The sequence below is a fragment of the Alligator mississippiensis genome, chromosome 14 (assembly GCF_030867095.1).
Source record: "Alligator mississippiensis isolate rAllMis1 chromosome 14, rAllMis1, whole genome shotgun sequence".
Taxonomy (NCBI): Eukaryota; Metazoa; Chordata; order Crocodylia; family Alligatoridae; genus Alligator; species Alligator mississippiensis.
Window position 1 is genome coordinate 16,194,727 of NC_081837.1, and position 25,762 is coordinate 16,220,488.

The 25,762-nt window shown below is 41.8% G+C and overlaps 1 protein-coding gene across 9 annotated transcripts in view; it reads left to right on the top strand.

The window, feature by feature from the left end:
• CUX1 (cut like homeobox 1) overlaps positions 1-25,762 on the top strand; it is a 415,956-nt gene that overhangs the window by 247,116 nt on the left and 143,078 nt on the right. For all 9 annotated transcript variants that reach the window (XM_059717047.1, XM_059717050.1, XM_059717046.1 and 6 more), the window contains exon 9: positions 22,887-22,935. In XM_059717047.1, the coding sequence (XP_059573030.1) occupies positions 22,887-22,935 (49 nt within the window). The remainder of the gene's footprint in view (positions 1-22,886; positions 22,936-25,762) is intronic.

A 25,762-nucleotide genomic window follows, 5' to 3' on the forward strand; every position in this document is an offset into this window, starting at 1 on the left:
GACATTTCAATTACCCTAGTTTGCACATTAGGCAATATATTAGATTTCCATGGAAGAGCAATTTCACTAGAAGCACCACATGAACACTTTTTTTCCCTAGTTCTTTATTCACTATGTACTCGCTACTTCTGTGCAGAAAACTAGTTTTGTTCACTATATTCTGTCAGGTTTTTTTAAACAGCATACAAGATCACAACAAAGCAGTTGAAATCCTGGTAATATCCAAATGAATGGGAGTCATGTTATGCTGCGAATTGTTATTTTCTATTGAAAACGTATCGCTTAATCTAATAAAGTGGGTGGATTCTGACCCTGAATCAGCAAAATGCTCATGCACACGCTTAACTTCAAAACTTGAGTAGCAATCAATGAAATATTGTGTGTGTGTGTTCCTGGACTGAGGTTTGAATTCTGGAGCACCTTGCTAGGTCAGGTCTATATTAACCAAGTAAAAGATAAATTTTGGAAATTTTTCAAGGACGTTGCCAATTCTAAGCAAGATGCTACAGTAAATTATCTGATATGCAAAGCTATTGGCAAGTAATGCCTATTATGAACATCATAATTATTATTATATTTTTGTAAATTTAGTTAGTCCACAAAGCAGATAATACCTGAGATTATTGGGGTGGGGGAGAGGGATTAATCAGCCATGTTTTAATCAGATTATACTCTAGCCAGTATCTGTATTTTGAGAAGTAAACTCTCCCAAAACACACTTGAATATTTCTTAAAATGACTATGGCTGAAATCGCATAGAAAATTATTTATTTGAATACATTGTTAATTGAATGCCATGTTCTGATACAGTCGCATTCACTCTCTTATTTTCATAGCCAATTTCTCCCTTTATTTGTGTAGGTTTTCCTGTTTGAATGCAATATCTGTATTAGGAATGCAAAAATTTTGCTGTATGACCAGAACGTATATATGTCTGTGTGTGCATGTGTGCGCGTGCATATATATGTATATGCATTAATTTGTATTAGGGGTGTGTGAAGTGGGCTATATTCAGTTCGGATTCAGATTCAGCCTGAATTGGGGACAGTGATTCAATTCATTGATTTGGATCACTGTCCCTGATTTGATTCAGCTGAATCTGAAGATTCAGTGCTGATTTGGAGAATCAACGATTCGGCCATAGACACAGCTTTAAATGTTTTATCTGCATACCCCAAGGTACCAGGTGTGGCTTATGAATGCAGCGATGATGGGGCAAGTGGAGCGTCCCACAGGAGTGTGGGGAGTTCCCTGCGTGCTCAGCAGTCAACCTGAAAGTGGACCAGAAGTACTTCCGGTCCACTTCTGGGTCCACCACCAAGTGCACAGTCCCGTTCTGTCCCCCCCGGCTTGGTGATTGTTCCCGGGGGGACCCTGGGTGCCCCCCCCTCCCTGGAGGCACCAGTCGCTGAGCTGGGGGCAATGGGGTGGTCCCCTGCGTGCTCCCTGGTGGACCTGGAAGTGGACTGGAAGTGCTTCTGGTCCACTTCCGGGTCTGCTGCCAAGTGCGCAGGGAGGACCCCCCTGCACTCCCATGGGACGCTCCATCTCCCCAGCATCTCAGCATTTATGAGCTGCCTGGTACCTTGAGGTATGTAGAAAAAACTTTTAAAGTTGTGTCTACATCTGAATTATTGAATCTCTCAGAATCAATTTGAAGGGTTCCGATTCGATTCGGAGAGATTAAAGTGTCTCCTGATTCGATTCGCATTTGGAGATTTGGCCACCAAATCTCAGCCAAATCAAATCAGCAACCAAAGCTTCACGCAACCCGTGTGTGTGTGTGTGTGTGTGTGTGTGTGTGTGTAATAGCAATAGAACATGGAACTCTCTTAAGTCATGTTTTGAAACTGAAAATATAGTAGGCAGTCAGTACAATGTCCATCAGACTGCCTCAACTTCAGTGTTGCCTTAAATATTTGTAAACTCCCGTACCTGGAAATACCACCAATATTAAATGTGATTTATCAGTTTTTTTGCTTGATTTTATTCTTTAATAGACATTTTCAAAGACAGCTTTTAATTCCAAAGGTGCTAACCTTCTGGAACTCCTTCCATTGGTTTGACTGATATTTCTACTTAACTCCAATTTTTAACAGAAGTGGTTATTTAAAAAAAATAAAATAAACGGACTTTTAGGATATGGAATATCACAAATGTAATGAACCAATTTATTCTGGGACATGTCACCATTATCCAGGAAGGATCATGAATATTTAAAAAAAAAAAAAAAAGTTTTTATACATGTTTACTTGGATCGACCACCTCAGCCGAATCTACAGTATAGTATTAATCTGATGTTAGATATGTCATCTGAAACAACTATGGTAATACGTTTTCAGGAAAGTAGGCTTAGTCTGAGTTTTTTCTTAACTCAGTGATCTTAAAGCAAGATTACATTAGTGATTTGTATTTGCTTACTGCATTAAATATCTAATGTATATATGGGTTGGAGTGTTGTAGCTGAAAGGGTTCAGGAATTGTACAAGAGGTGAGGATTTTTTTGTTATATCTTTCATTGGACCAACTGTATAGTTGGGAGGGCTGTTGGACGAGCTTTCAGGCATTTAAGTATTCTTTCAGAAGTCTATGGAAGAGGCAGATACAGGCTAAGCTGAGCATTAGAGGAAAGCCTCTATGCAAATACAAGCAGACTTTTTTGGGGGGATGGAGGAGGGCTGTGAGCTTGGAAGTAAAGAGGTGTTTTGTAAATTCCCTTTGAACACAAGGATTGTGAGGTCAGAGAGGGAATGGTGGCTCTATGAAAAGTCTGCTCCTACTGGTGTTCATGCCATTCTGTCCTTCATATTTTTTCATGAGAGTTAATTCTGGAGTTTAGTTCCCGTCAGGCTTCACCCAAATAATTTCTATGAGCAGATTTTACACACTGAATGAGATATACCACATTCTGTGATACACATCTGTAACATCTGTGGTTCTGATCATGGGCAACTGGTGCCCTCTTAGTTGGGGGGGGGGGCATGTGCCCCCCCCCCTTCCCTGGCAACCAGTCATGCTGACCAGGATGGGGGGTCCCTCCACGGGCGATCCAGTGGCGGCTGATCGGTGCAGCCACTCCTGGAAGAGGCTGCAGTGATCACAGCAACTGGCTGGTGCTTACAGGAGAGGCACCAGTGCTCCCACCCGCCCCTCCCACCCATCACCTAGGCAGCAAGTGTGGCTGGTCAGGGGGTGCACCAGCGCTCTCAGGGGGTGCACATGCACCCCCTACACGTCGCCACTGGTTCTGATAATTTTGTTATGAGTGATGGTGATTGTTGTGGTGCTGGAGACAGGTTTTGCATTTATAAGCACTAGATGGAGCACCTTTTTCCCAGAACAGCCACTCCTCCTTTGACTTCACAATCCTAGTGCTCAGAGGGAATTGACAAAACACCACTGGACCAGAAGATGGGCCTGGGAACAGAAATAAATAAACCTTCTGGACAGTAAAAAATCTTGATTTAATACAGACAGAGTGGCTTCATGGCTCACTACAACCTAGCAAACCCAAAAGCTTGTCTAACGGCTCTCACAACTATACAGTTGGTCCAATAAAAGATAATGCAAAAAAGCTTTGCTGTCCTACAACCTAAAAAATATTGTTACTAATCTCCCTGCAGTTCACACGTAATAACTCTCCTTCCGTCCGTCATAAATGGTCTCATTTTGCCACTAACTAGATGGCCTATTCTACTGCCCTCCATTTGTGTGTTATAACAGGTCCTTCTGACACATCTTTACTCCTAGTTCACAGCCCTCCTCCATCCTTACAAGCAGGCTGTTTGGATTTACATGAAGGCTTTCCTCTGATATTTAGCTCTTCCTGCATCTGCCTCTTAGACCTGAGGAAGGGTACTTGATGCCTGAAAGCTTGTCCAACATCTCTCCCAACTACAAAGTTGGTCCAATAAAAGATATCACAAAAAAATCTTTGACTAATATATCTATATATAGTGTGTGTGTGTGTGTGTGTGTGTGTGTGTCAGGTATCCAGATTGTAGCCATATTGGTCTAGAGGCAAAAGGAATCAGAACTCGTGGTAGAGGTGATATCTTTTATTAAACCAACTAGATTTTTGCAAAAAAAACTTCAATTTTTTTGCAAATATCTAGTTGGACTAATAAAAGATATCACCTCTACCACGAGTTCTGATTTCTTATGTATATAACATTTATAATTCAACAGTATCTAATAAACAAGTACAGCAACTAAAAAGAGGTGTTAATTACTGTGTGAATGGAGGAGGTTGACCAGGATGAATGGAAATTTCTTGTAAAGAAGGGAAGAGTGTTTCAAAGCAGAAGGAAAATGAGTGTGTTTATATGGTAGGTGCACAATGCATGCTGCACATCTCAACCATCTTTATGGAAGTTATATTGGGTAATGTTTGATAGTTTCATTGAGTCCTAAATTCTGGAACCTTAGTATTCTCCATTTGCTTTAGTTTTGGGTTAGTTGGTTTGTTCTGCAGGGTGCATTTCATTGAATAACATTGAGTTTTGGTAAAAGGCCCTTCTGTCTCTCTTATAGCTCTTAAGACCATACATCCTACTCTCCTAGTGTTAGTGGGATTGTAAGGGTAGAGTTTATTTAGGAAATAGAGAGATTTAATCAGGTGGTGGTAAGCTGACACAAAGTAAGTGATTAGTGGCTAATATGCCTTGGGTACTTAATAAACATTTTTTATACCACCAAATCTTAGACTAGACCCAAAAGAGCCAAAGGGAATAAATTACACGACATCTACATTGCTGTGTGTTGCAGGATGGTTGGATAAATAGGAATACCACCGAGTCAGTGGAAAACAAGAATAAACATATTTATCATTGGAGCATTAAAATGGCTGTACTGGCAAACACCAAATGAATTATGCAATACATAGTTTAATTCTCTGGGCCACAGATGTTTCATTTTTCCTGCACAAAGATGATTGAACCTTGAATGACAGTTGCAGGCAAACTTTGATTACTCTGTAGGTCACATACATGAGTATGACCTGCATTTCAGTTGCTTTTTACGTGCTGTTGCTTTATTGCACATGGAAAATTGACACCATGTTGGGCTGCTCAAGGCCAAGACAGGAGTAATTCCATACTTCAGATATGCTTTGCTTTTAAATGAGAGAGAAGGAAGATTGACTGTATTTATATTCTGCAACATTATTGAATCAACAGAAGATGAAAGAAAAGAGTTGTAAGAAATCTTTGAAGGGCATAGTTGGAAAAACCAAGTATATGAATTGAGTTTTATTTTACCTATTAATTCTGTATTTTTTAAATAATTATTATTGTAAATGAGGGATGAATTATGGTTCATTGCTGAATGATGACACAGTAAAACTGCCCTTTCAATTCTTTTTGAAGCATTTGTCCACACAGATCCCAGGAATGGTATTTATGCTTCATGCATATGACCATGGTTTCCTTTAACTTTGTCTGAATACCTCACATTCTTTTCACATTATTCCTGTTTAAGGTACCCTCTTAGAAGCAGTCTTTTTATGTTTCAAAGTTAGTTTCTACAAATGCCTTGACTGCAAAGATACCACTGGCTTGTTTGTACTTATGTGACTGTGTGGTTATGCCTTCAACCCATCAAAGGTTGACGTGGGGCAGATTTACTAACTGAGCACATAGCAAGAACTAATCTATAGAGCAGTGCTTCTCAACCAGGGTGCTTTTGCACCCTGAGGTGCCATGGGATCCTTTTAAGAGTGCCATGGCACCTCAGGGTGCAACAGCACCCTGGTTGAGAAGCACTGCTCTATAGATTAGTTCTTGCTGTGTGCTCATGAGAGCCTTTTAAGGGTGCCATGGGATACAATATTAGCATTATTACATGTGCAAGCACATACAAGTGATTCACCAGATAAACGTAGAGATTTCAAATAGGAGTCCTTAGTGCCAAATTTATTCTGAAACCTGTTGTGGTCTTTCTGAGTTCTTTGTAACAGGAATTGATCTATTTTTTTATGTAATGAAAAAAACAAATGAAAGCTAGGATCTAGCATTTTCCAAGAGGTGTCTTGAGTCAGATGAGGGGTGCCTTGAGTCTAAAAAGTTTGAGATCCACTGCCGTAGAGATTCTTCAGGAAATAATTTGATTTGCTTGACAGGCTGACATAGTCTTGGAGTTCTGTGTACTTTACCTACTCAGTCCCCACCCCCCCAATCCCCACCGTTTAACATGGGTTGATAAAGCCCCTAGTCTTGGAATTGAGTACAAGGCTATGGGAAGCAGGTAGCTGCTGTCTCCCATCTCTCCTCGACAACTCCTGCCCCTTGCCCTCTGGCTCCAGCCCAGCCCAGTAACAGCTGATGCAGTGGTGGCAGCTCCTGCTGGGCCCAGGAACCCAAACTGGAGCTGCCACTACCGCAACTGCTACTGGGCTGGGTTTGGGCCATAAGAAGCACATACTCCTTGCCCTGGACTAGAGTGGTGCCAGAGCCAGAGGGTAAGTAGTGGTGGGGAGAACAAGTGTGGTGGGGGGGGAGAGCAGAGGCAAGCAGGAGGGCAGACACTAGGACATAGGGTAGGTGCCAAGGCATGCAGGCCTGGGGGAGCAAGGTGGGGGGGGGGGAGCTGCCAGGGGGACAGGCAGCAGGGGGCAAAGTGTCAGGGGTGACCTTCTTCCCACCATCTAACCTACTGCGTCCCTTAAATTTGGAGTCATCTTGGAGTAACAGAAATATAGTATCATCCATTTAACAATCCACCTTTATAAATTAAGATACATAACTTACAGGGAAAATATAATATTCCCATTGGAGGAAACACAGAGGGAGCCATTTTTGTATTTTTGGTGGCGACGGTTTTCTGGCCCCTAATGTAATTGCTAGCAACCTCAGAGCTGTGGGCTGGAGAAGCAAGGAAATGTTGGGCATTCCCTCCATGGCCCTTATAAAGGGGGGCCGGAACAAGGTCCAGCATACAGTTATTAATGCCAGTTCCATCTCAGCCAACTCTTAACTCAGGCAAGAAATAGTCAAATATTGTTTTGTCCTATTTAAGGTCATCAGAGGGGCTAAAGGGGGCTTAGGGTAAGTAAGAATTTAGGCAAAAAAAAATGAGTAACTTGCCAACCATAACACAAAGTCAGTAGAAGAACTGGGAGTAGAACCTGGGTTTGCCTGTTCCATTCCTCTCCCACACTCATGGATGATGTTGAAGTTTTTCTCCAGAAAAATGCACATAGCCATTTCTGGAGGGCTTTTTTCCTTACCCTTCATGTTTTTCCACTATCAGCTCTGTCCCTTTCCATTTGGCAAACAGATTGTTTCCCCCATTCATTTTAAATGAAAGTAAAATTAATATAGCTGACTGTGTAACAGCCACTTCCATCTGTTTGGCTACAAAATAGCTTGATGGTGTTTTTAAAGCTCTGGAAATAGTGTTCATCATTAACCTGTGTCCAGAGTCAGACATGAGAGCACACAACACGTGGTCTTAAAGATCTTGTGTGAAAAAAATGGCTATGGAATAATGAATTAAAAATTAAAAATTAAACATTTCTTACTCAAGGCCAAATGTTCAGCCATTCTCCAAGAATTTGCCCCTTTGATTCAAACTGACCATGGACCAGAACTGTGTGCTGTTTGTGCCCAGAAAGGCTTAACTCTCTATGTGCACAGATGCTCCTGAAAATCATGCTGATGTGTTTTGGAAACCTGGTTGAAAATCTGGATTGCAGAATCTAAGGGAATTTGCAGTAATTTTAAAACAAGTTAAATAATGATCCTGAATCCCTTGGCATATTATTTATTATTTTCCTGATTCATATCATTCCTAATCAGGACTTGTGTCAACTGTATTTACTGGATGAGGTTGTTTTTCTCCATTCAGCTGGAGGCAGGGGGAGCCCTTCATCTTAGAGTTGAGTACAAGTGGGGGGCACTGGTTTTGTCTTTGACTCCAACTCTGAGCTCAGGGTCAGGGGAGCAAGCAGGAGCATGTGGCAGGGGGACAGGTATTGGAGGGATCAAGCAGAAGGTGTGCAAATGGCAGGGGCAGGCAGCAGGGGTTGTAAGTGTGCATGTGCTGGGGTAGAAGTGGTGCAGGTGTGCACGCATCAGGTGGGACACGCGGGTACTGGGGGAAGGGCAGCCAGGGGGGCAAGTGAGAGGGTGGGGACCCACCAAACACATGCCCCCTTTGCTGCTGCTTGCCTTAAGACAGCCCTCCAAAAATTAGATTCGAGGCATGGAAAATTATAGCAAATTTACAAATTGTCCATGTCTTGAATCTAATTATTGGAAAGTTACCTTAAACTCAGTCATCTTCAATTCAGGTAAATACAGTAAGTGAAGGAACCAAATGGAAGTTGGACTGCTAGAGTATACAGGATATATTTACAGACTCAACAGATTGCATGCCTCTGTTCATGACGTGGGATGGCTGATCTCTCTCTCTCTCTCTCGTCTGTGAGAATAAATTGACAAAAGAGATAACAGGTCAAATTTTTAATATAAACACTTCAGTTATCCCTGTTGGTTATATATTTCTAAATAAATTCCTGCCTAGGCTAGACACATGCACTAATGTGGTGGGGAGGGGTGGGCTTCACCACCGATTCATGAGCAACACTACCCTACTGAAAGAAAGGAGAAAATAAATGTAACTGGATCTTAGTTCATGCCCATCATTCATAACTGCTACATTCAATAGACTACTTTTCTGCATGAAGGGCTCTGTGGATCACACCGCCCATACTATACCTGGCCAGTCATGGTAAGCTACATCTAAGCTCTGTGCCAAGTCTTAGCAGCAGAGTGAAAAATGCTGTAGCATCTTCATTTAAAATTAAAACTAATAGCCTTTTTAAAAGAATTGATACAACAGTGAATAATGCAGCAACCATTACATTTTTATTTCAGTATTAAATTTTATTTTATCATGGTTCCACATTTTCATAATTGACTTGTTCTAGATTTATTGGCAACCTGTAAACAACAGGATAGAATTTATCCTGACCGGGGTGTGGGATTTGGTAGCTGGCATGGATAAGAGAAATTTTGAATTTTGGCTGTTGCAAGGGTGTGAGAGGCAGGTTTGATTCTCACTGTTTCTTTTTAAATGGTCAGCAGTGAAATAGGTAATAATGTGGACATTTAATTTTTTGTTTCCCCACTTTCAGATTCTTCGCCTCATTGAGATACATAGGGTATTTCATACATCAGTTAAAGCTATTGTTTCAAGCTGTCTACGGATTCAAAATAGCATTGTTAACCTACTGCTATAGTTGATTAGCTTGTACAAAATAGTTCTTCTATGCACAAATATCATTAATGCCTGTACATATATATAAACAAACAAGTGCTTGCATATTTTGCAGGTGTTTTGTATTTGCCTGCATCTGAAAATATTACAATATGGTGTGTACAGTATTTCTCTTTCAGTGAGATTGCTCTGGTGCAAAGTGGATTGATTTAAACAAAATCAGTTTAAATCACCTGATTTAAATCATGATTTAAATCAACAAGCCAAAAGCCTGTTAAGTCATTGTTTTTTATCAACTTTCCTATTATGTATGCATGTATTGTTTTTTGAGAAAAGTGTATTTTGAAAATTGCTTGATATAACAACTAAAACAGTAGAGTTGGTACGTTTCCTAGGTACACAGACAAGATGTAGATAGTTTAATATATTTGTATTGTTACATACTTATATGCTATCAAATGGTGAAACATGTCTTCTGGTAAAACCTGTCTTAGCACTTCAACAAACTATAGGCATCTGTACACATGCTTCAGGGTGGAGGGGAGGTGTACTTTAATTAGAGCAGCTCTGAGAGCCGCTGTGATTAAAGCACCTGCAGCATCACATGTATTCAGCGTCCTGTGCTTCAGAATGGCAACCGGGGAGCTTTAATTAAAGCTCGTTCAACAAGCTTTTGTTAAAGCACTCCTGTCACCATTTTAAAACATGGGGACCCTGAATACACATGACGCGGAGGCTGCTGGAGTGCGCTAATTAGCACAAGTGGGAGCAGAGGTCCTTCACATGTATAGGTGCCCTCTGGTTCCAGGTGCTTTGCTAGTAATTTCTACCATTCAGTGGCATGACTTTCTTTAAAACATGCTCACGAAACATGTTCTGCTGGAATGGTCTACCTCTAGCTCTGAATTTTTTTACAGTTAGTATGATTGATGAGTGATTAGTAGATTCTCATATAGCAGCATTTTCCTCTTTGATGGTTAGGCATCTACCCTGGTACTCTGTGTGTTAAGAATATTGGCAAGAAAATTTAGTGGGATAAGTGCTTGATCCATTTGCTTGTTTACTTTACTACCTGCAATTTAACTTTGTTCTTGGGTATTTCTTGTTATAATGTTTCTTGAAGTTCTTTCCAAATGTCAAAAGCATCTGCAGAATAGAAACAATCTTTCTGTAGTTTGTCCAAGGAGAATCTACTACTATGGAAATAGGTATTAGTGTACTCAGCCTATCTTCTACATTTCTCTTTAGTCCAATGTTGACTGCTCTAGCTGTGATACGTCCATTATGTCATAATTTTCTTCACAAACAGGCCAGTTCTTAATAGCTTAGACGAGTCAATCACTGAATTCCATTGAACATCTTGGGGGAGATTAACTTGGATCCTGCAGCTCTCTTTAGTGAAGCTGAAGCCAGCTGGTTGTTATGGAAGTATTTTGCAATTTCAGCAACATTTTCCTTTATTCTTGGAGTGGTTAACTTTTTGATTAAAAGATGCATGAAGTGAGCACTGTACCCATGTGGTGTTAAGTTTCAGGTTTGTTCCATTATCTTCTTCTAAGATCCTTGTCATTGTTGCTGCATTTTCAGTGACACCTGTGATGACTTTACTAATTCTTTGCATCCAGTAGTATAGGCCTTGTGTCCCTTGCAGGTTCAAGCCCCTAATGCATGAACTACAGGAAAACCCTACTTAGCACTCTTAATTGGTTCCAGAATAAATGAGTGCTAAGCGAAACGGCACTAAGTGAAATCTATTTGCCCATAGGAATGAAGGTAAATATAGGTAATTGGTTGCCGCCGCCTCTCCCCACTAGCTGCTCCAGTCCCACATGCCAGCCTGGGCCTGCACTCCTGCTGCCCCACTCTGGGTCCCTGTCGGCCCTGGCCCTGGGCACCAATGCAGGTCCTGCACTGATGCCTTGCCCCCCCCCCACTCACCGCTTCTCACCACTGCCGCCTTTCCCTACCCAGCTGCCCGCCAACCCCTCCGGCCCCATGTGCCAGCCTAGGCACCAGCACTCCTGCTGCCCTGCTCTGGGCATGGGCCCCTGCTGGCCCTGGCCCCGGGCTCCGCACTCCTGCTGCCCCACCGTAGGTGCAGGCCCTACTCACCCTGGGCACCGGGTGCAGGCCCCACACTCCTTGCCATCTCCGCTGCTTTGGCTGGTGAAGTCAGGCAGTGGAGCATCCCACAGGAGCGGGGTGGATGTTTGCAGCCGGCCGGGAGCAGGGGGTTTGCAGCCTCTGCTACGTGCCCGGCTGGCTGTAAACTCCACTCCACTCCTGCTAGGCTGCAAAACCACACCCCGCCCCCATTGGATACTCCACTGCCCCACCAGTCTGTGTTCACCAGCCGTGCCTGGCTTCTCCCCACTCCCTCCACGCTCACGCCTGCCTCCCCGCTCGTTACCACTCACCGCATTTGCTGCCTCCGTCACTGCTGCTTCTCCCCGTCTTCCTGCCAAAACTCGCTGATTCCACCGAGCGCTATAGTGAAACTGGCTGAGCGCTCAGTGAAATCAGTTATCAATTTTAAATAAGCGCTATAGCGAAATAGCACTAATCGAAACCACGTTAAGCAGGGGTTGCCTGTATCGTGCCATACTATTTAAAGCTTGTCCTCAAAAGTTAGATGTTCTCCCCATCATTCTTATGTAGAAGAAACTCTGCCTTTAACGCCAGAGTTTTTAGTAGAGGCTCATTGACTTAACATATTATATTATTTAAATTATTTTAATAGATTTTGAAAGTTATACCTTTACCTATGCTGTATTACATTCAAATTTCATTTAAGCTAGTTTATTTATTTTTTTTAAGGAAAGCTTAATTATAATATAAATAAAATAATTTTAAAAATCTGATTTACATTAAAAGCCCTGTTTGTTTGTTTTTTAAATCATCAATTTTTATCCACCCTGCTCTGATGTTATGAAAAATCACAACATTACTTTATTCACTACTCCTGTGATCATGAGGCTTTTGGGATGTGAAATGCACTATGGCAGAGACGTGCTTGGTTATGGGGATAGTAGGAAGGTAAGCTAAGGCGGGGGGATCGAACTCTCTACGCTCCCAAGCCAGATCTGGTGTATAAGGATTGTTGTGGGCCTGATCCAGATCTAGCAGCAGAGATGGGGCAAGCTGTGCTATGTCAGCACAGCTGCTGCTTTCCCTCTTCTGCCACAGGGCATCCCCAGTGAAGCCCCATAGCACTGCAGCAGGTTTACCTGGCCTGGTAAAGAGAAAAATTCAGTGGCAGTTGAATAAAAAGTGTTCAGATGAAGAAATGGCTTCCAGAATTGTAGAATGTGGTCGTTGGCTCTGCCCAGGTATAGGACACTTAAACAAATGCAATTATTGTCATCGAAGAAAAACATACATTATTACATATAATGGATTAATTATCTAGTAAAACAAGTATTTTTATATTGGGTTCAAACTGCTTTATTACCGTTGATTTGTGGTTAAAAGTCGTTATAATTATGTTTGGTTTAAGTAGACTGCAGTTCTGACTCTCACACTCTGTGAACGGCAGTTCAAAGCTTTTACTGGTGTGTAGTTTTATATTTATGGTTTATTGGTATTTCAAATGTTTGAATGTCAGTGGTGGTAGGAGGAAAAAAGCATAAGTTCTATACCGTAATTGTTCAATGAGGCTAGAAGAGTTACAAGAGTTCATTGTTCATCTCAATTTCGTTCAGTAAATGAACATAGTTAATTAAAACAGACACATGGATCATTGATCATTAAAAAGCTTACCTCCTAGGGCATCACTTACCAAAAACCCCCCCGATGTGTTTTAAGACGTTCTAATTGCAAACACCACTGGCTTATCCTTGAGATCCCTATTTCAGAAAAGTCACTGGCAAGGAGAAGCAGACAGTGTAGCATTATACGAGTTTTCTTAGAGTTTAGGCTTCTCTGATGGTTCTGAGGATTTTAATTTCTCCTCTTTTTTTTTTCTTTTACGTGGTGACTTGTTTTGTATTCCATTATACAAATCTTCCGGGTGTTCCCTTATCTGTTCCCCTATATCCTAAACTTTGCAAGCAATTTCTGTTCACTTTTGGTTAATATTTTAGTTTCTTGGCATCCTTTTAATCTATATAGAGGCATTTCAGTCTAGCAAGGCATTATAGGCATTGTTGTCTATTCATGATGTTTAGCATCCTAACCTTCTGTGTTTAGCAGCAACAAAAATATTAAATTGTCTCTTAACAGACTAAAACAGTTTTAAATAGTATTTATAATGTAAAGAAGACAAAAAGAAAAAGAGCTCCCTAAAATTAAATAAGATCACACGTCCTCGAAAAGTAGTAGTGGTATAGTTTCTTAATGTTATTCTTGGGTAGGAGGAGTTTGTTTTATTGTGGGATAACTTCATAAAGCTTCAGAGATGACGTATACTGGACACTTAACCACACTTCTACTTAATACACATGATGTACCACATAATCTCTGGTGCACCTGAAACTAACATTTCTTTGATCTCTGTATTTGAAGTCTTCAGTGTTTTATTGCTTAACAGGGAGAGGATTTTCTTTCATTTGAGTTCCTAGAAAGGAAACGCCCAATTAATTAATAAAGTTGGAGGATTTATGAATCCCTGAACACAAAAATTATTTCTACAGGAGGCCTGGATATATGATATTGGAAAAAGGATTATCTGATCTGTAGATCCTTAGGGGATTTCTAATGAAAGAAAATATTAACCTTTGCTCTTGGAATTTTAAAAGTATATTTGAGACCTCCCCACTAAGAGGAATAGTGCTCCCTTTGACTGAGTATGTGCATTCTTAGTTATGTTAAAGTAATATTTTTGCTTTTTCTTTATAACCTATGGGATGGTTATGTTAGCCATATCAAAGAACCTGTCTACAATAGGTCTTAACATGATTATGTTTTATATATTATAAAAGTATTTAAATTAATTAACGTTACAGTGATATTCATGTTACAATATACAAGATGTGATGTAGGTTGCATTTATGTAGTATTTCCATCTGAGGATTTTGAAGGGCTTTCTAAACATTAATTAATAGATCTGCATAAGCAGATTATTTGAGGTAAGTAGTAGTATGCATATTTTCATATGGAGAAAATGGGGCACAAAGAGATTAAATGTATTGCCAGAGCTGCCAATCTGTTTTACAACTGGAGGATGAGAGCTGGGGAAGAAACTTTTTCCATCCTACAAACCTTTTCTGTATTTTTCTTGATTTTTACATTGGGACACAACTCAGACAGTTTGAAGTCTAAGCGCTGGAGACCTTGCTCTACCAGTCTCCCACGTTCTGAGTTAGCAGTTGGCAATGTTTTTAGCAGCGGGCCAGACTGTCCCAACTCAAGTCTGATATGGGATGGTACGAGAAACCAGCTGCTGTCACTGCTTCTCCTACCCAAGACACAGGCAAAGCTCCTGCTGCCTGGCTCTGGCTCAAGCAAAGACCCCCACCACTGGAATGATGCTGAATTTCCCAGCTCTTCAGGGCAGGTCCAATGGCTGTGCAAATTGAATTGGGCCCATGAGCCATAGATTGCTGGCCTCTGCCCTATGTGATTGCTCGGCCCTGTCAATGAGTTACTGTGAGCGAATGTCTTTTGTGTCCCACTTTATATGAATAAATTAAAAAAAAAATTTCTGAAGCAAGGACTTGAACCTGGATCTCCCATATTTCTCTCTTACTGGTCTATTGAAAATGTAAATATTTAGGTAAAGTGAAACATTTCAGCAAGAAAAATTGAGACACCCATCCAATGTAGCTTAGGATCAGATGAAGGCCTTGACTCTGGATCTTCCACATCCCTGATGAAGGCTACTGGTGTTTCAGGAGTTGCTCTCAGGGTGCATCTACATGTTCAGTTAGGGCAAAGAATAAACTCTGGTGCAGTTTGCACTGAAGTTTATTTCTCCCAGGCACAGCATTTACATGTGCACCCAGGACCCCAGCACACAGAGTTGGGGCACAGCAGCCCCAGATTGGCAGTGGGCCCAGGAAGTCAGCCCCAGGCTGCAGTTGGTGGCATCAGATTGCAGAGGGGCTGTCTGGAGCATAGGGCACTATAGTTCAGGGCTAGCTGGGATTGTAGGACCATCACCCCCCAGCCAGCCCCAGTCACCATCTATACATGCATTGCGATGGCGTAAATGACTCCGCCATAGGATACTTGTCCTGGACAGTACTATCCTACAGTGGAGTTAATTAATTTACTGTACCCTAATATGAGTGCACATGTAGATGCACCTTGTGTATCCAGAAATTCCTTCCTGGATACAAGACCATTTCCTATGGAATACTGGTTGGTTCCCATTAAATGTTTGCTTGAATAAACTTCCTTCACTTATGCCCCACCCCTCCCCTGCATCCTCCATGGAAATAAAAGCTTTAATCGAAATTTTCTCAGCCACAGGATAGTATGGAAGTAGATAACTAGGTTCAAAAAGAGATTGGAAAAATTCACTAAGGATAGGTTGGTCCATCAATGGGTATTAAATATAATAGCTATGGGTACAACCTCAAAATCAGGATTTCTTAGGCTTCTCACTACTGGAAGCTGTAGGAGGACATTTTTCTGGATATGACAGGCTTAAATGCTCTTCTCCTTAGTATTCACACTGCCACTGCGAGGAACAAGATACAGGACTAAATGGACTTGCAGTCTGACCTTGGCTTTGGCCCCGGTTATAGTTTCAGAGGTATCATTCGCTTTTTTCAATTTTTCCATTTATAAAGAATACAAGAGCAATTTCCTTTTAAGGTTTAATAAACTGTAGTATTTGGAAACTGTAGCCACGAGAGTTAGCATACCATTCACTTGATATGTTTATAAACCAGGAATCGCAATAGGTGTTTCTTTTTACCTAAACTAATATCTGCTGGGTGGAAATGGATCATTGAGTTCAGGTTGTGTATTGCAGTAGATTCCTGATAGCATCCATTACATTTTATAATGTTTAGAGTTGTCCTTTTCTTTCTCTGTCTGTTGCCAGGTGAATAATGCCATGTTTATTAGTACATTGTTTCAGCAAATTCATTTGATTCAGAAGGAAATTGAGTTTGTTCTGTTCTACCAATTCTGTTTATGCTTTTGTGGTTTGTTTTTTTTTGTCTGTCTGTTTTACTACTCAGAACCTAATTAGCTGGCTTGATTAAATGGCAGACTTAATCTTTGAAGTGTCTGTTTTTCATTAAGTCATTCAGCAACTTTTTATGGACGGCATACTAGTCTTTTTAGATAATGGCCATTGGACTACTTTGACTTATGTCCCTCCTCTTCCTCCCCTCTTCCCCTATCCTGCTCCAACATAACGTGCATTCTCACCAGCAGGAGTAAAATACATAATGACACTCTTTTTTAAGGATACCGATTTTTCTGTTGCTTACTGTCTATTCCAGAGCTCCAAATACTACAAGGACCTTGTTACATGGTAATTATGGGCGGCTCGTGGAGCTGTTAACACCTGGATTGTCCACACATTAACACCTGAAACTAGCTTTGAGCACTCCTTATGCAGCTGCTCCAAGGCAGGATTATCTCTGATCCCTGTTACCCAGCTGATATTACACTAAGCTGTACCTCCTCTAGGCTACACCTTGGTGTAAACATCCTCCCCACCTCCCCGCAGCTTCCGCTGGCCTGAGTCAGGCCCACTATCCCCCTTCCCTCCTTCCCAGCACCCTAGATCCCCGCTCACTGCCCCCAGCACCCTCTCCCCTGCTTATGTGCAGCTTCCTGTTCTGTCTTACCTGGGGGAGCAGGCAGGGAAGGTTTAACCTACCTGCGCAGCTGCTCTCTGGGCAGGCTCAGCACAGGGAAGAGCAGCAGGCAGGCAGGCAGGTTAACCCTTCGCTGCCTACTGCCCTGGGACAGACAGTGTGCCCAGCCACAAGTAAGTGGGAACCCTGAGTGGCAGTGGGGGGGACTGGGGAAGTCCCAGGGGGCAGGAGAGAAGCCTGCAATGGTTTGGGGGCTTGGGATTCTTGCCTTTCTGTCCTCCAGGCCCCTGCTGGCCTGAAACATGAGAACTAAAGATGCCGATCAACATTTGTGTGGCTCATAATGTAACATGTAACAAGGCCCTGACTAAAGAACCTGGTGCACTAAATTCCTAGTATATCTTTACACATGCTCGGGGGTGGGGAGGTGCTTTAATTACAGCGGCTCTTTTAATTAGAGTGGCTCTCAAGAGCCACTCTAATTAAACTGCCTGCAACGTCTCACGTACTCAGCATCGCACACTTCAGAATGGCAGCAAGAGCACTTTAACTAAAGCTTGTTCAATGATCTTTAGTCAAAGCACCCCCTCTGACCATTTTGAAGAGTGGGGACACTAAATACACGTGCCACTGAAACTACTGAAGCGTGCTAGTTAGCACACTTGCTTAATCGAGTCTGTTCAGACGTGATGTAATTAGAACTCGTTGGAGCAGGCATCAGGCACGTATATAGGTGCCCGAAGAGATTGAAACTTATGCGTAGTATATTTTAAATACGTGAATCATCTCCTTTACAGTTGTTTCAATTCTAGCTCTCTTGTACTAGAGATCTAGGTGTAAATACTGATTCTGATCGCTGTTAACTAAAAGGAGGAAACACAAGGTGGAAGATGTTATTTCATCCTGAAAAAAACAATGTTACCAGCTGTCATCTTTACCTATAGTACAGTCTTGAGAAAAAGCTGTCAGTGTTAACAAGGCCCAAGAATTGTAGTCTTCATTTTGACATGAGCCTGATTCCTATAATATGTATGCCTTCCCTAAGGTTTACCTGGAATTAATTTTAAATTAGAAATTAAGACTTCTTAGATCCTTGATAATCCTAAAACTAACCTGCTGTACTGGCTCTTTGCATTTACATATAAAAAACTAGTTTCATAGATTTCATAGACATTAGGGCTGGAAGGGACCTCAGAAGATCATCGAGTCCAGCCCCCTGCCCAAAGGGCAGGAAGTCAGCTGGGTTCATAGGATCCCAGCAAGATGAGCATCCAGTTTGCTCTTGAAGGTGATCAATGAAGGCGCTTGAACCACCTCCGGTGGCAGGCTGTTCCAGACCTTGGGGGCTCGGACAGTAAAGAAATTCTTCCTTATGTCCAGCCTGAAACGGGCTTGTAGTAGTTTATGACCATTCGACCTGGTTGTCATCCCTTGGGGCGCTCTGGTGAACAAACGTTCCCCCAGATACTGGTGGTCACCCCTGATAAACTTATAGGTGGCCATCAGATCACCCCTGAGCCTGCGCTTTTCCAGGCTAAAGAGCCCCAGGGCTCTCAGCCTGTCATCGTAGGGTCTGTTCTTTGCCTTTCACACCTTGCAAACAGGTAGGATCAAGTCAGTGTCAATTACAGGGATCTAATCCTCATGCTTTATTTTAGGAGCAGAGAGGACACTGTTCAAAGTAAAAGCACGGGGTATAAAAACTGAGATAAGCGTTAGTGTCATTGGTTTTACATTAAAGCTAACTTGGTCCATGATTTAGGGTGACAATAATTGCAGGCTTTGACCACTGTTCTCTAAAGTTTCTTACCAGATTCAAGTTAAAACTTACAGGACCATAGTCGTCGTCGTTCCCCCCCCCGTTAATTTGAATAGTATCTCGCTTACTAAAGGTGGAAGGAAACATATGTTGTTTCCCTTGTGCCACTATAAAATTTTTTTATAGCAGCACAAAGGTCAGGAAAACAAGACATCCATGCCCCTTGTTGCACCACAAATGCCCAAAATTTGTGGGCACAAAGTAGTTGGTATCAATTTTTGCCATTATTGAGTGACAGAGTTTGTTTGCTTTATGGTGCTAGAGTACAGGCAGCCAAGAGCTGCCTGTGTTCTCCAGCTTCCCCCAAGATGCATTCCTAGGGCTTGGTAGGCCCCATCCTGCACAACCAGTAATTTCCACATAGGATCAGGCCTCTTAAGCCCCAAGAGTACCTGCCTAGCTTTCCCCTGCTTACAGAGATGCACCAGTTCAATCCTTTGGTGTGCTCCCAGAGCTGAGACCACATTGGAGCTTGCTCCCCCCGTCTAGGTTGCATCTGTGTAAAGAAGGAGCATCCTGCAAGATCCAGTGGGTGGGACAGCAGGTGAAGTATGTTTCACCAAATGAAGCAGATCAGCTATGCCAGGATGTGCCTATTTCTATCCTAAGTTGTTGTATTGAAATAAATTGAACACTTGAAAGACTAAAGTTCTGTTCAGTCTGACCAAATATAACAGAAAGTTGTTTGTAAAGAAAATATACTAGAAGTGACCTTTGTGGCTCTGATTCAATGAACTATGTTTTCTGGACTAAAAAGAAATTACCCAGTGCCTGGAAGGCTGAATATAACACAGTTGTTTGTAAGTAATCAATGAAAACTGCTTTTATAAAAACATAAAAAGGTAAAGAAACTATAATTTATTTTATAATAAATACTTTTGTTGAGCAACAATGCATGTAGCTATTAGAGACTTTCAGCAATAAGTGATTTTAGACTGTCAAGTGCCAGCCCCCATTGTGGTAGTTGAGCTCTTAAAATGAAAAGAATGAATGAATCGTTTTGAAGATTCTTCAGAATGCTGTTGACACTTGCTTTAGGAAAGAAAATAAATTGAATTCATTACTATACTTAAAGATAACATTTATGGTTCTGAATGTTCATACTACTACAGTGGCAATTATTTTTGTTGTTTGGGGGGGGTTTAGCTCTTGGATAGTTTGCATTTTTTTTTATTAGGTAAACAGTGAGGTATCATGCAGTAAAAAAATAGATGGATAAAATATCCAGATATAACAGTGAATTTAGAGCATCCCAATCAGATGTTATATCTGAATACAAAGACAAAGGGATAGAGTTTGCCCTCAGGTAGAAGAGGACACATTCCACTGAATTGGATGAGAGTTGTCTGTGCATATTCAAAGGCAGCATTTTAATTACTAACTTAAGTCCTGTAGCTCTTATACATGATGGCCCCTAACAGTGCTATGGTAGGTCATTTAAATTCCGGTTTAAATAGACTGACCCCATCTGGCCCCAGCAGTCTTTCCTGCCCAAGTGCAGGGGGGCTGGACCTGGTGATGTAAGTTCCCTTCCAGCCTCTAACAACTATGAAAATATGATTATTATATTAAAATACTCAAACCTATAGTTAAATGGAGCAATCATCTCAATAAATTCAAGAGCATCTTCTTTACTTGTAAGGAATTGCACTCAATTCCATCTTTCATCTCTGCTTTCACTTCTAATCTGGCTCTTTTTACTTGGCCCAAGCCTCTCTTCTGCATATCTATTTTGCGTCCCCTCTTCTGATGCTCCTTATACTTGGAATATCCTTCTCTTCATGTGCTTCACACACCTCCAAATTCCTCCTCAAAGTATATTTCTTCAATAAAGATGACCATACCAGTAATCCATGACTGGTATGCATCTGAATTGTTTTGTCTGTGATTGTAGTCTTGGAGGCAGGGCCGGTTCTTTCCTCGACCTTATTAGCACACTTTTGGAACAGGCCGTCTGTTCGTTACCCCTTCACAGACCGGAGCCTCATGGCCCAGCCACTCTACGCTCCCAAGATCAGTACTGATCCCAGAGTTATCCTAGCTGTTTCAATGCAGCTTCAACTCTGTGGTTGTTCTGTATTTATAATTAGCCTCTTCGGGGCACATGGAAGTGGAAGTAAACAGCTTGGGTGTTGGTTCTGGTATGTAGACTAGTCTCACAAATACAGCATATTCATAAAATCATCCTTAGCAAGTTGTACATAGGCAAGTCTCCTAAATGGTCAAGCCAGAAGGGTTGGTTTTTTTTAGTGTTAGAAAATAATTTCTTCAGTGTTTTAAAATAACTTCTTCCATCTGATACTTTGTTGTACATGCCTAGTTTGATCATATAAATGTTCTTGTATTCATCTTGCTCAAACATGCTCTTTTCTGTGTGAAAATCCCTTTCTAAAAATGGTTTCATTTTAATGTGTGGATTAACAAGGTGAAATGGACTTTCCAGCAATGACACTGAAAACAAAGATTCCTTTTCAAAGCTGGTATAAAGAAGGGTAAAAATACAATTACACGATTATATTAGCCTGTTCAGCGTAATCAAGTGATGAGTTCCAAGCATTTAAACATCACTGTTTTCCCCAGGATGGAAATATAGTCCAGTAACTAATATATATTAATAATTCAAAATGTGATTTTTTTCCCATTGTAAAATTAGTTAAAACATTTATTAGTTCATACCAAAAGAAAGACTGCATAGCACATGTGCTAGTCTGTTTTCCATTAGTTTCCAGAGTACATTTCAGTAGTTGCTGCCCCTGAGAATTTTAAAGATTTTAGAGCTATAAGAAATATCAATAAAAATAATTTTACTTTATATAAATTATTATTACATTTCTCGATGCAAAGAACCCTTTGGATGAATAGTAAATCAGTATTCAAAGGAGCGATCCAGAAAAAAAGAAAGTCTTCAAGCACTCAGTTGAATCCCACTTCAACCCCTTTCTCAGCAAATACATGGGTAAATAAATGGGCTGTTTAGCACCAACAGAAAGGAATTGCAGAGTCCCAGAACCTTTTTGATAATGCCCTGCTACTAGCTAAAGATCTTTAAAGAAACATCTTTAAACATCTTTAAAGAAATGTTTGCATGCAGTACAGCCAAAGGGTGCTGAGAGAGGGTGATCACCAAATAAGGGTGACAATATTAGATTTTTAAAGAAATCTGGAACACTCCCCCTCCTCCCCACTGCAAATCAGTGGCACCTAGGTGGGAGGGAGCCTGCTGGGCCTACAGTCCTAGAGCAGAGACTTCCCCATCCCCCCCAAGTCCTCACTGGCAGCCAGGTGGGCAGAAGAGACCCCCACTCCCCTCAGGGTAGGGGGTCTCAGTACCCCCACCACCCCCTCCTCCCCCCGGAAATCCTGCCGTCACCCAGGTTCTACGCAGTGGCAACTGTTCCTGGGTCCCAACTCGGCTGAAGTGCAAGCAGGTGAACTTGCACAGCGGTTATGCCTGGCCTTAGGGATGGGTGACTTGGGTGACCTCCGAGGGTGCTCCCCCCCCGCCCCCAATGAATTTTGCAGGCAATACTGGATTTTGTGAAATCCCATTTTCAGTAGATCCCCACTGATGGGCCTACCAACCATGGGATCTCATGGTGCAACCCATGGTTGGGAGCCTTTGCAGTGTTCAGAGCTTCCAGCTGCAGAGGAGGCACCCTCTGGCCCTGCAGCTGGAGCCCCCTAACTGACTGGAGCTCCCAGCCATAGGAGCACACCATGTGCTCCCATGCTGTGTCAGCTGATGGGGCTCCCACCAAAGATTGCCAGTGCAGAGGGAGCCTGGGATTGTGATTGTGGGCTCCCCCTGCACTGGCAGTATGGCGTAATGGGATCTGACAATTGTGTGGCATGGCAGGATGCGTGATTGTTGGGATTGTGCATCAGATCCCATCACACCTTTTTTTTAAACATCTGTCAGTGGCCTGAGAAATACAAAACCATATGCACAAGTGAGTCTGAACCGGAGCTAATAAGTTAAGAGTTTGATCTTTCATCCTTTCCAGATCCCTTTTAAAACATTGTTTCTATTGTATAAATGTCAAAAAAATGTACTGTATACATAACATGTAGAACCTATAGATGCTATTTCACCATTCAGTAATAAAGTTTGTGCTGCTTTGTTTTTCTAGGGCTGATGAAATTGAGATGATCATGACAGACCTTGAAAGAGCAAATCAGGTAGGAATCTAAAACAAGTTTTTCATATAACGTTCAAAAGACCTCTATTCTTTTTTCTTTTTATCAAGCAGAATGTTCCTTTCCTTAAGCTTTCATAACTAGTCTCTTTCCCGTGTTTTAGTATTCTCAGCTACTGCCATATTCACCTGACTCCGAAATGGGGGGGGGGTGCCTTTTTCAACATGTGGGGGAAAAACAAGCCTCATCTTGGATTTAAGTGCCAGTACACCAGCTCCAGCCCCTGGCCCCAGAGCTGGAGCCTCCATCTGCCCCAGGCCAGAGTTAAGCCAGAGCTGCTGCTGCCGCTGCTGTTACCTGGAGTTGACACTAAAAGTTGGTAGCAGCTGTAATGAGTTTAGGTCGGGGCAGTGGCTAGGGTCAGGGATCAGGCCGCAGCGAGGAGGCTGAGGATCAGGCAGCGGATAAGGCAGCAGCATGTGCGGGAATTGGGTCAGAGATGGAGCAGCAGCATGCATCAGAGATCAGGCGGTGGATGGGGCATCAGTGCACTTCAGGGATGACAAGGTGCGGGATATGGTGGCAACTTTGCGTGGGGATTTGCAGCTGTGTGTGTTGGGGATCATACAGAGATGAGACCAAGGGGTGGAGGAGGAGCTGCAGGTGGGATCAGGTAAGGATTAGGAGGCAGCACATGTGGATCGAATGGGGGACTGGAAGTTAGTAGGGGTCTGGGGGCAAGGGGAAGCACATCCTGGGGATTGGGGGGAACAAGGTGACAGCAGGGGTTAGGGGTGGGGGAGGGTTTGGAGGCCAATGGCACTGGGAGATTGGGGGCTGGCAGCTAGGAGGGACAGATAGCAGGAGCACAGACATGGGGGGCAAGTGGCAGAGAAGCAAAGTGTGAGAGTCAGGCTTCCTTCCTTTCTCTCTCTCTTTGTCTCTCTCTCTCTCCCTCTCTCTCTCTCTCTCCTTCTCCCCCCCCACAACATTTGTTAGGAACAAGTTTAAGATGATCCTTCAGTAATTAGAGTCTATAAATGGAGATTTATAACAAGTTTATAATTTCCCGTTTATAATCTAATTACTGGGGAGTCCTCTTAAATTTTAAAGTCATCTTGGATTCAAGTAAATACAGCATTTTGTGGCCCATGTAAGCTAGGAAAATACTTGCAGGTCCCGCAAGATGTACTATTACCTTCATGGGAGCTCTCAAACAGCTCTATTTCTGCTGTGTAGTAGCAAATGCCTTATACAAGTCAACTTAAGTTTGCTAAATTCATTTTATTATTTAAAACATCAGACATTTGGCAGTATACAAAATCAACCCATAACAGATGCCTAGTTTAACCCAAATTGCACCTCTCTTGCTTATGCATGGTCTTTTTTGTTGTCTGCTTGTGGTGATTTGAAACGGTTTGTGTTCACAGCAAAGAATCCTGTAATATACCGTATTAGGCAAATCAGCTGCCATTAAAAATGTTGGCTACTAATCGATCACTGCATTCGAAACTTGGTCCAGTTGATTAAGGTCAACATGATTTTTGTGTGCCTCCATTTTTGGGTGACTTACTTCAGACACATTAAATTAGAATAGAATCTGTTGTGGACCTGCCCTCTGAAAATCAGTTTCCATCAAAGTGTATTAAGTTGAACACCCGAAAAGCGAGGAACCTAAATTCTCTGTTCTTGTTTTTAAATGTAAGTCATATTGACTCGATGGGAGTTGGATGAAGATGTCATACAGAAGAGATAACAAGGTCGTCTAATTTCTTGCTTCCAATATTAACTCAGTAAATTGTCTCAATAATTTCTTCCCTGTATTTCCTGCCAGCGTACCAAAATGGATGCCAAAGGCACTACTCTGTAATAAGATAATTCTGAAGCTTTAAAACAAAAATCACCTGTTCTATACTTTTATACAAACTATTCTAGATACAAGTGAAATGTCTGGGCATATAAGCAGCTTGGAGAAATGCGTCTGATAATTTTTAGGTACAAAAGGCCTAGTCATGATAGTCAGCTTTCAGTTAGCTTTGTTAAGTCAGTACATCCGTTAGGATTAGAAACTAGGAACTTCCAGGTTTCTATTTTTCATTCATTCTAATCTCTGCCACCTCCTGCTGTGTCTGCAGTCCCAGGACTACCTATTTTTATTTATGTTAGTTGCCCAGACCTTGGAAAAATATGCCTGAAGCAGGATACATAGGATGCAAAATTCTAAAATGTTTATAGTCAATAAAAGAAAACATTTTCCTTTCCTGCCAAGAAAACCTTTTAGGCAGAGCAGTAGATATAAGAGCATTGGTAGTAATTTGAAAGCTTTAAGGAGTTTTGTTTTGTTTTTTAATTACTGTAGACCCAGAAATTATTTTGGTAAAAGTATTTTGTCATTTCTTCAAGGATAGTGTATTTTTTTATTGTTTGCAAAAATGGCTAGTTCTATGTAAGCTATTTTTTCTATTTCCAAACGGTTGCTGCAATTAAATAGCATGCATTTACTGTTTCCCTATTACCATACTACAAAAGATCATGAACTGTTACTTGGAAACCTTTACCTGACTCTTACAGCATTAGAGGAATGGACTTCCAATATTTTTGTATTCATGTGATCCCTTTCACCTCATTGGGATGCTCAAGCACTCCCAGGGTATAGGGCCAGGCCACCCACTACAGAGGAGGGTAAAAAAAAAAAACCCAAAACAGGCCGTACCAGTCTGACCATGGGGTAAAATTCCTTCCCGATCCCAACTATGACAGTCCTTCTGACCCTGAGTCTCTGGACAAGACCCTTTACCCAGGAACCTCTCATTTTTTAATTAACCTGCCTGATAACATAAATGCTCTATTCTGTTAATAGAATGGGCAT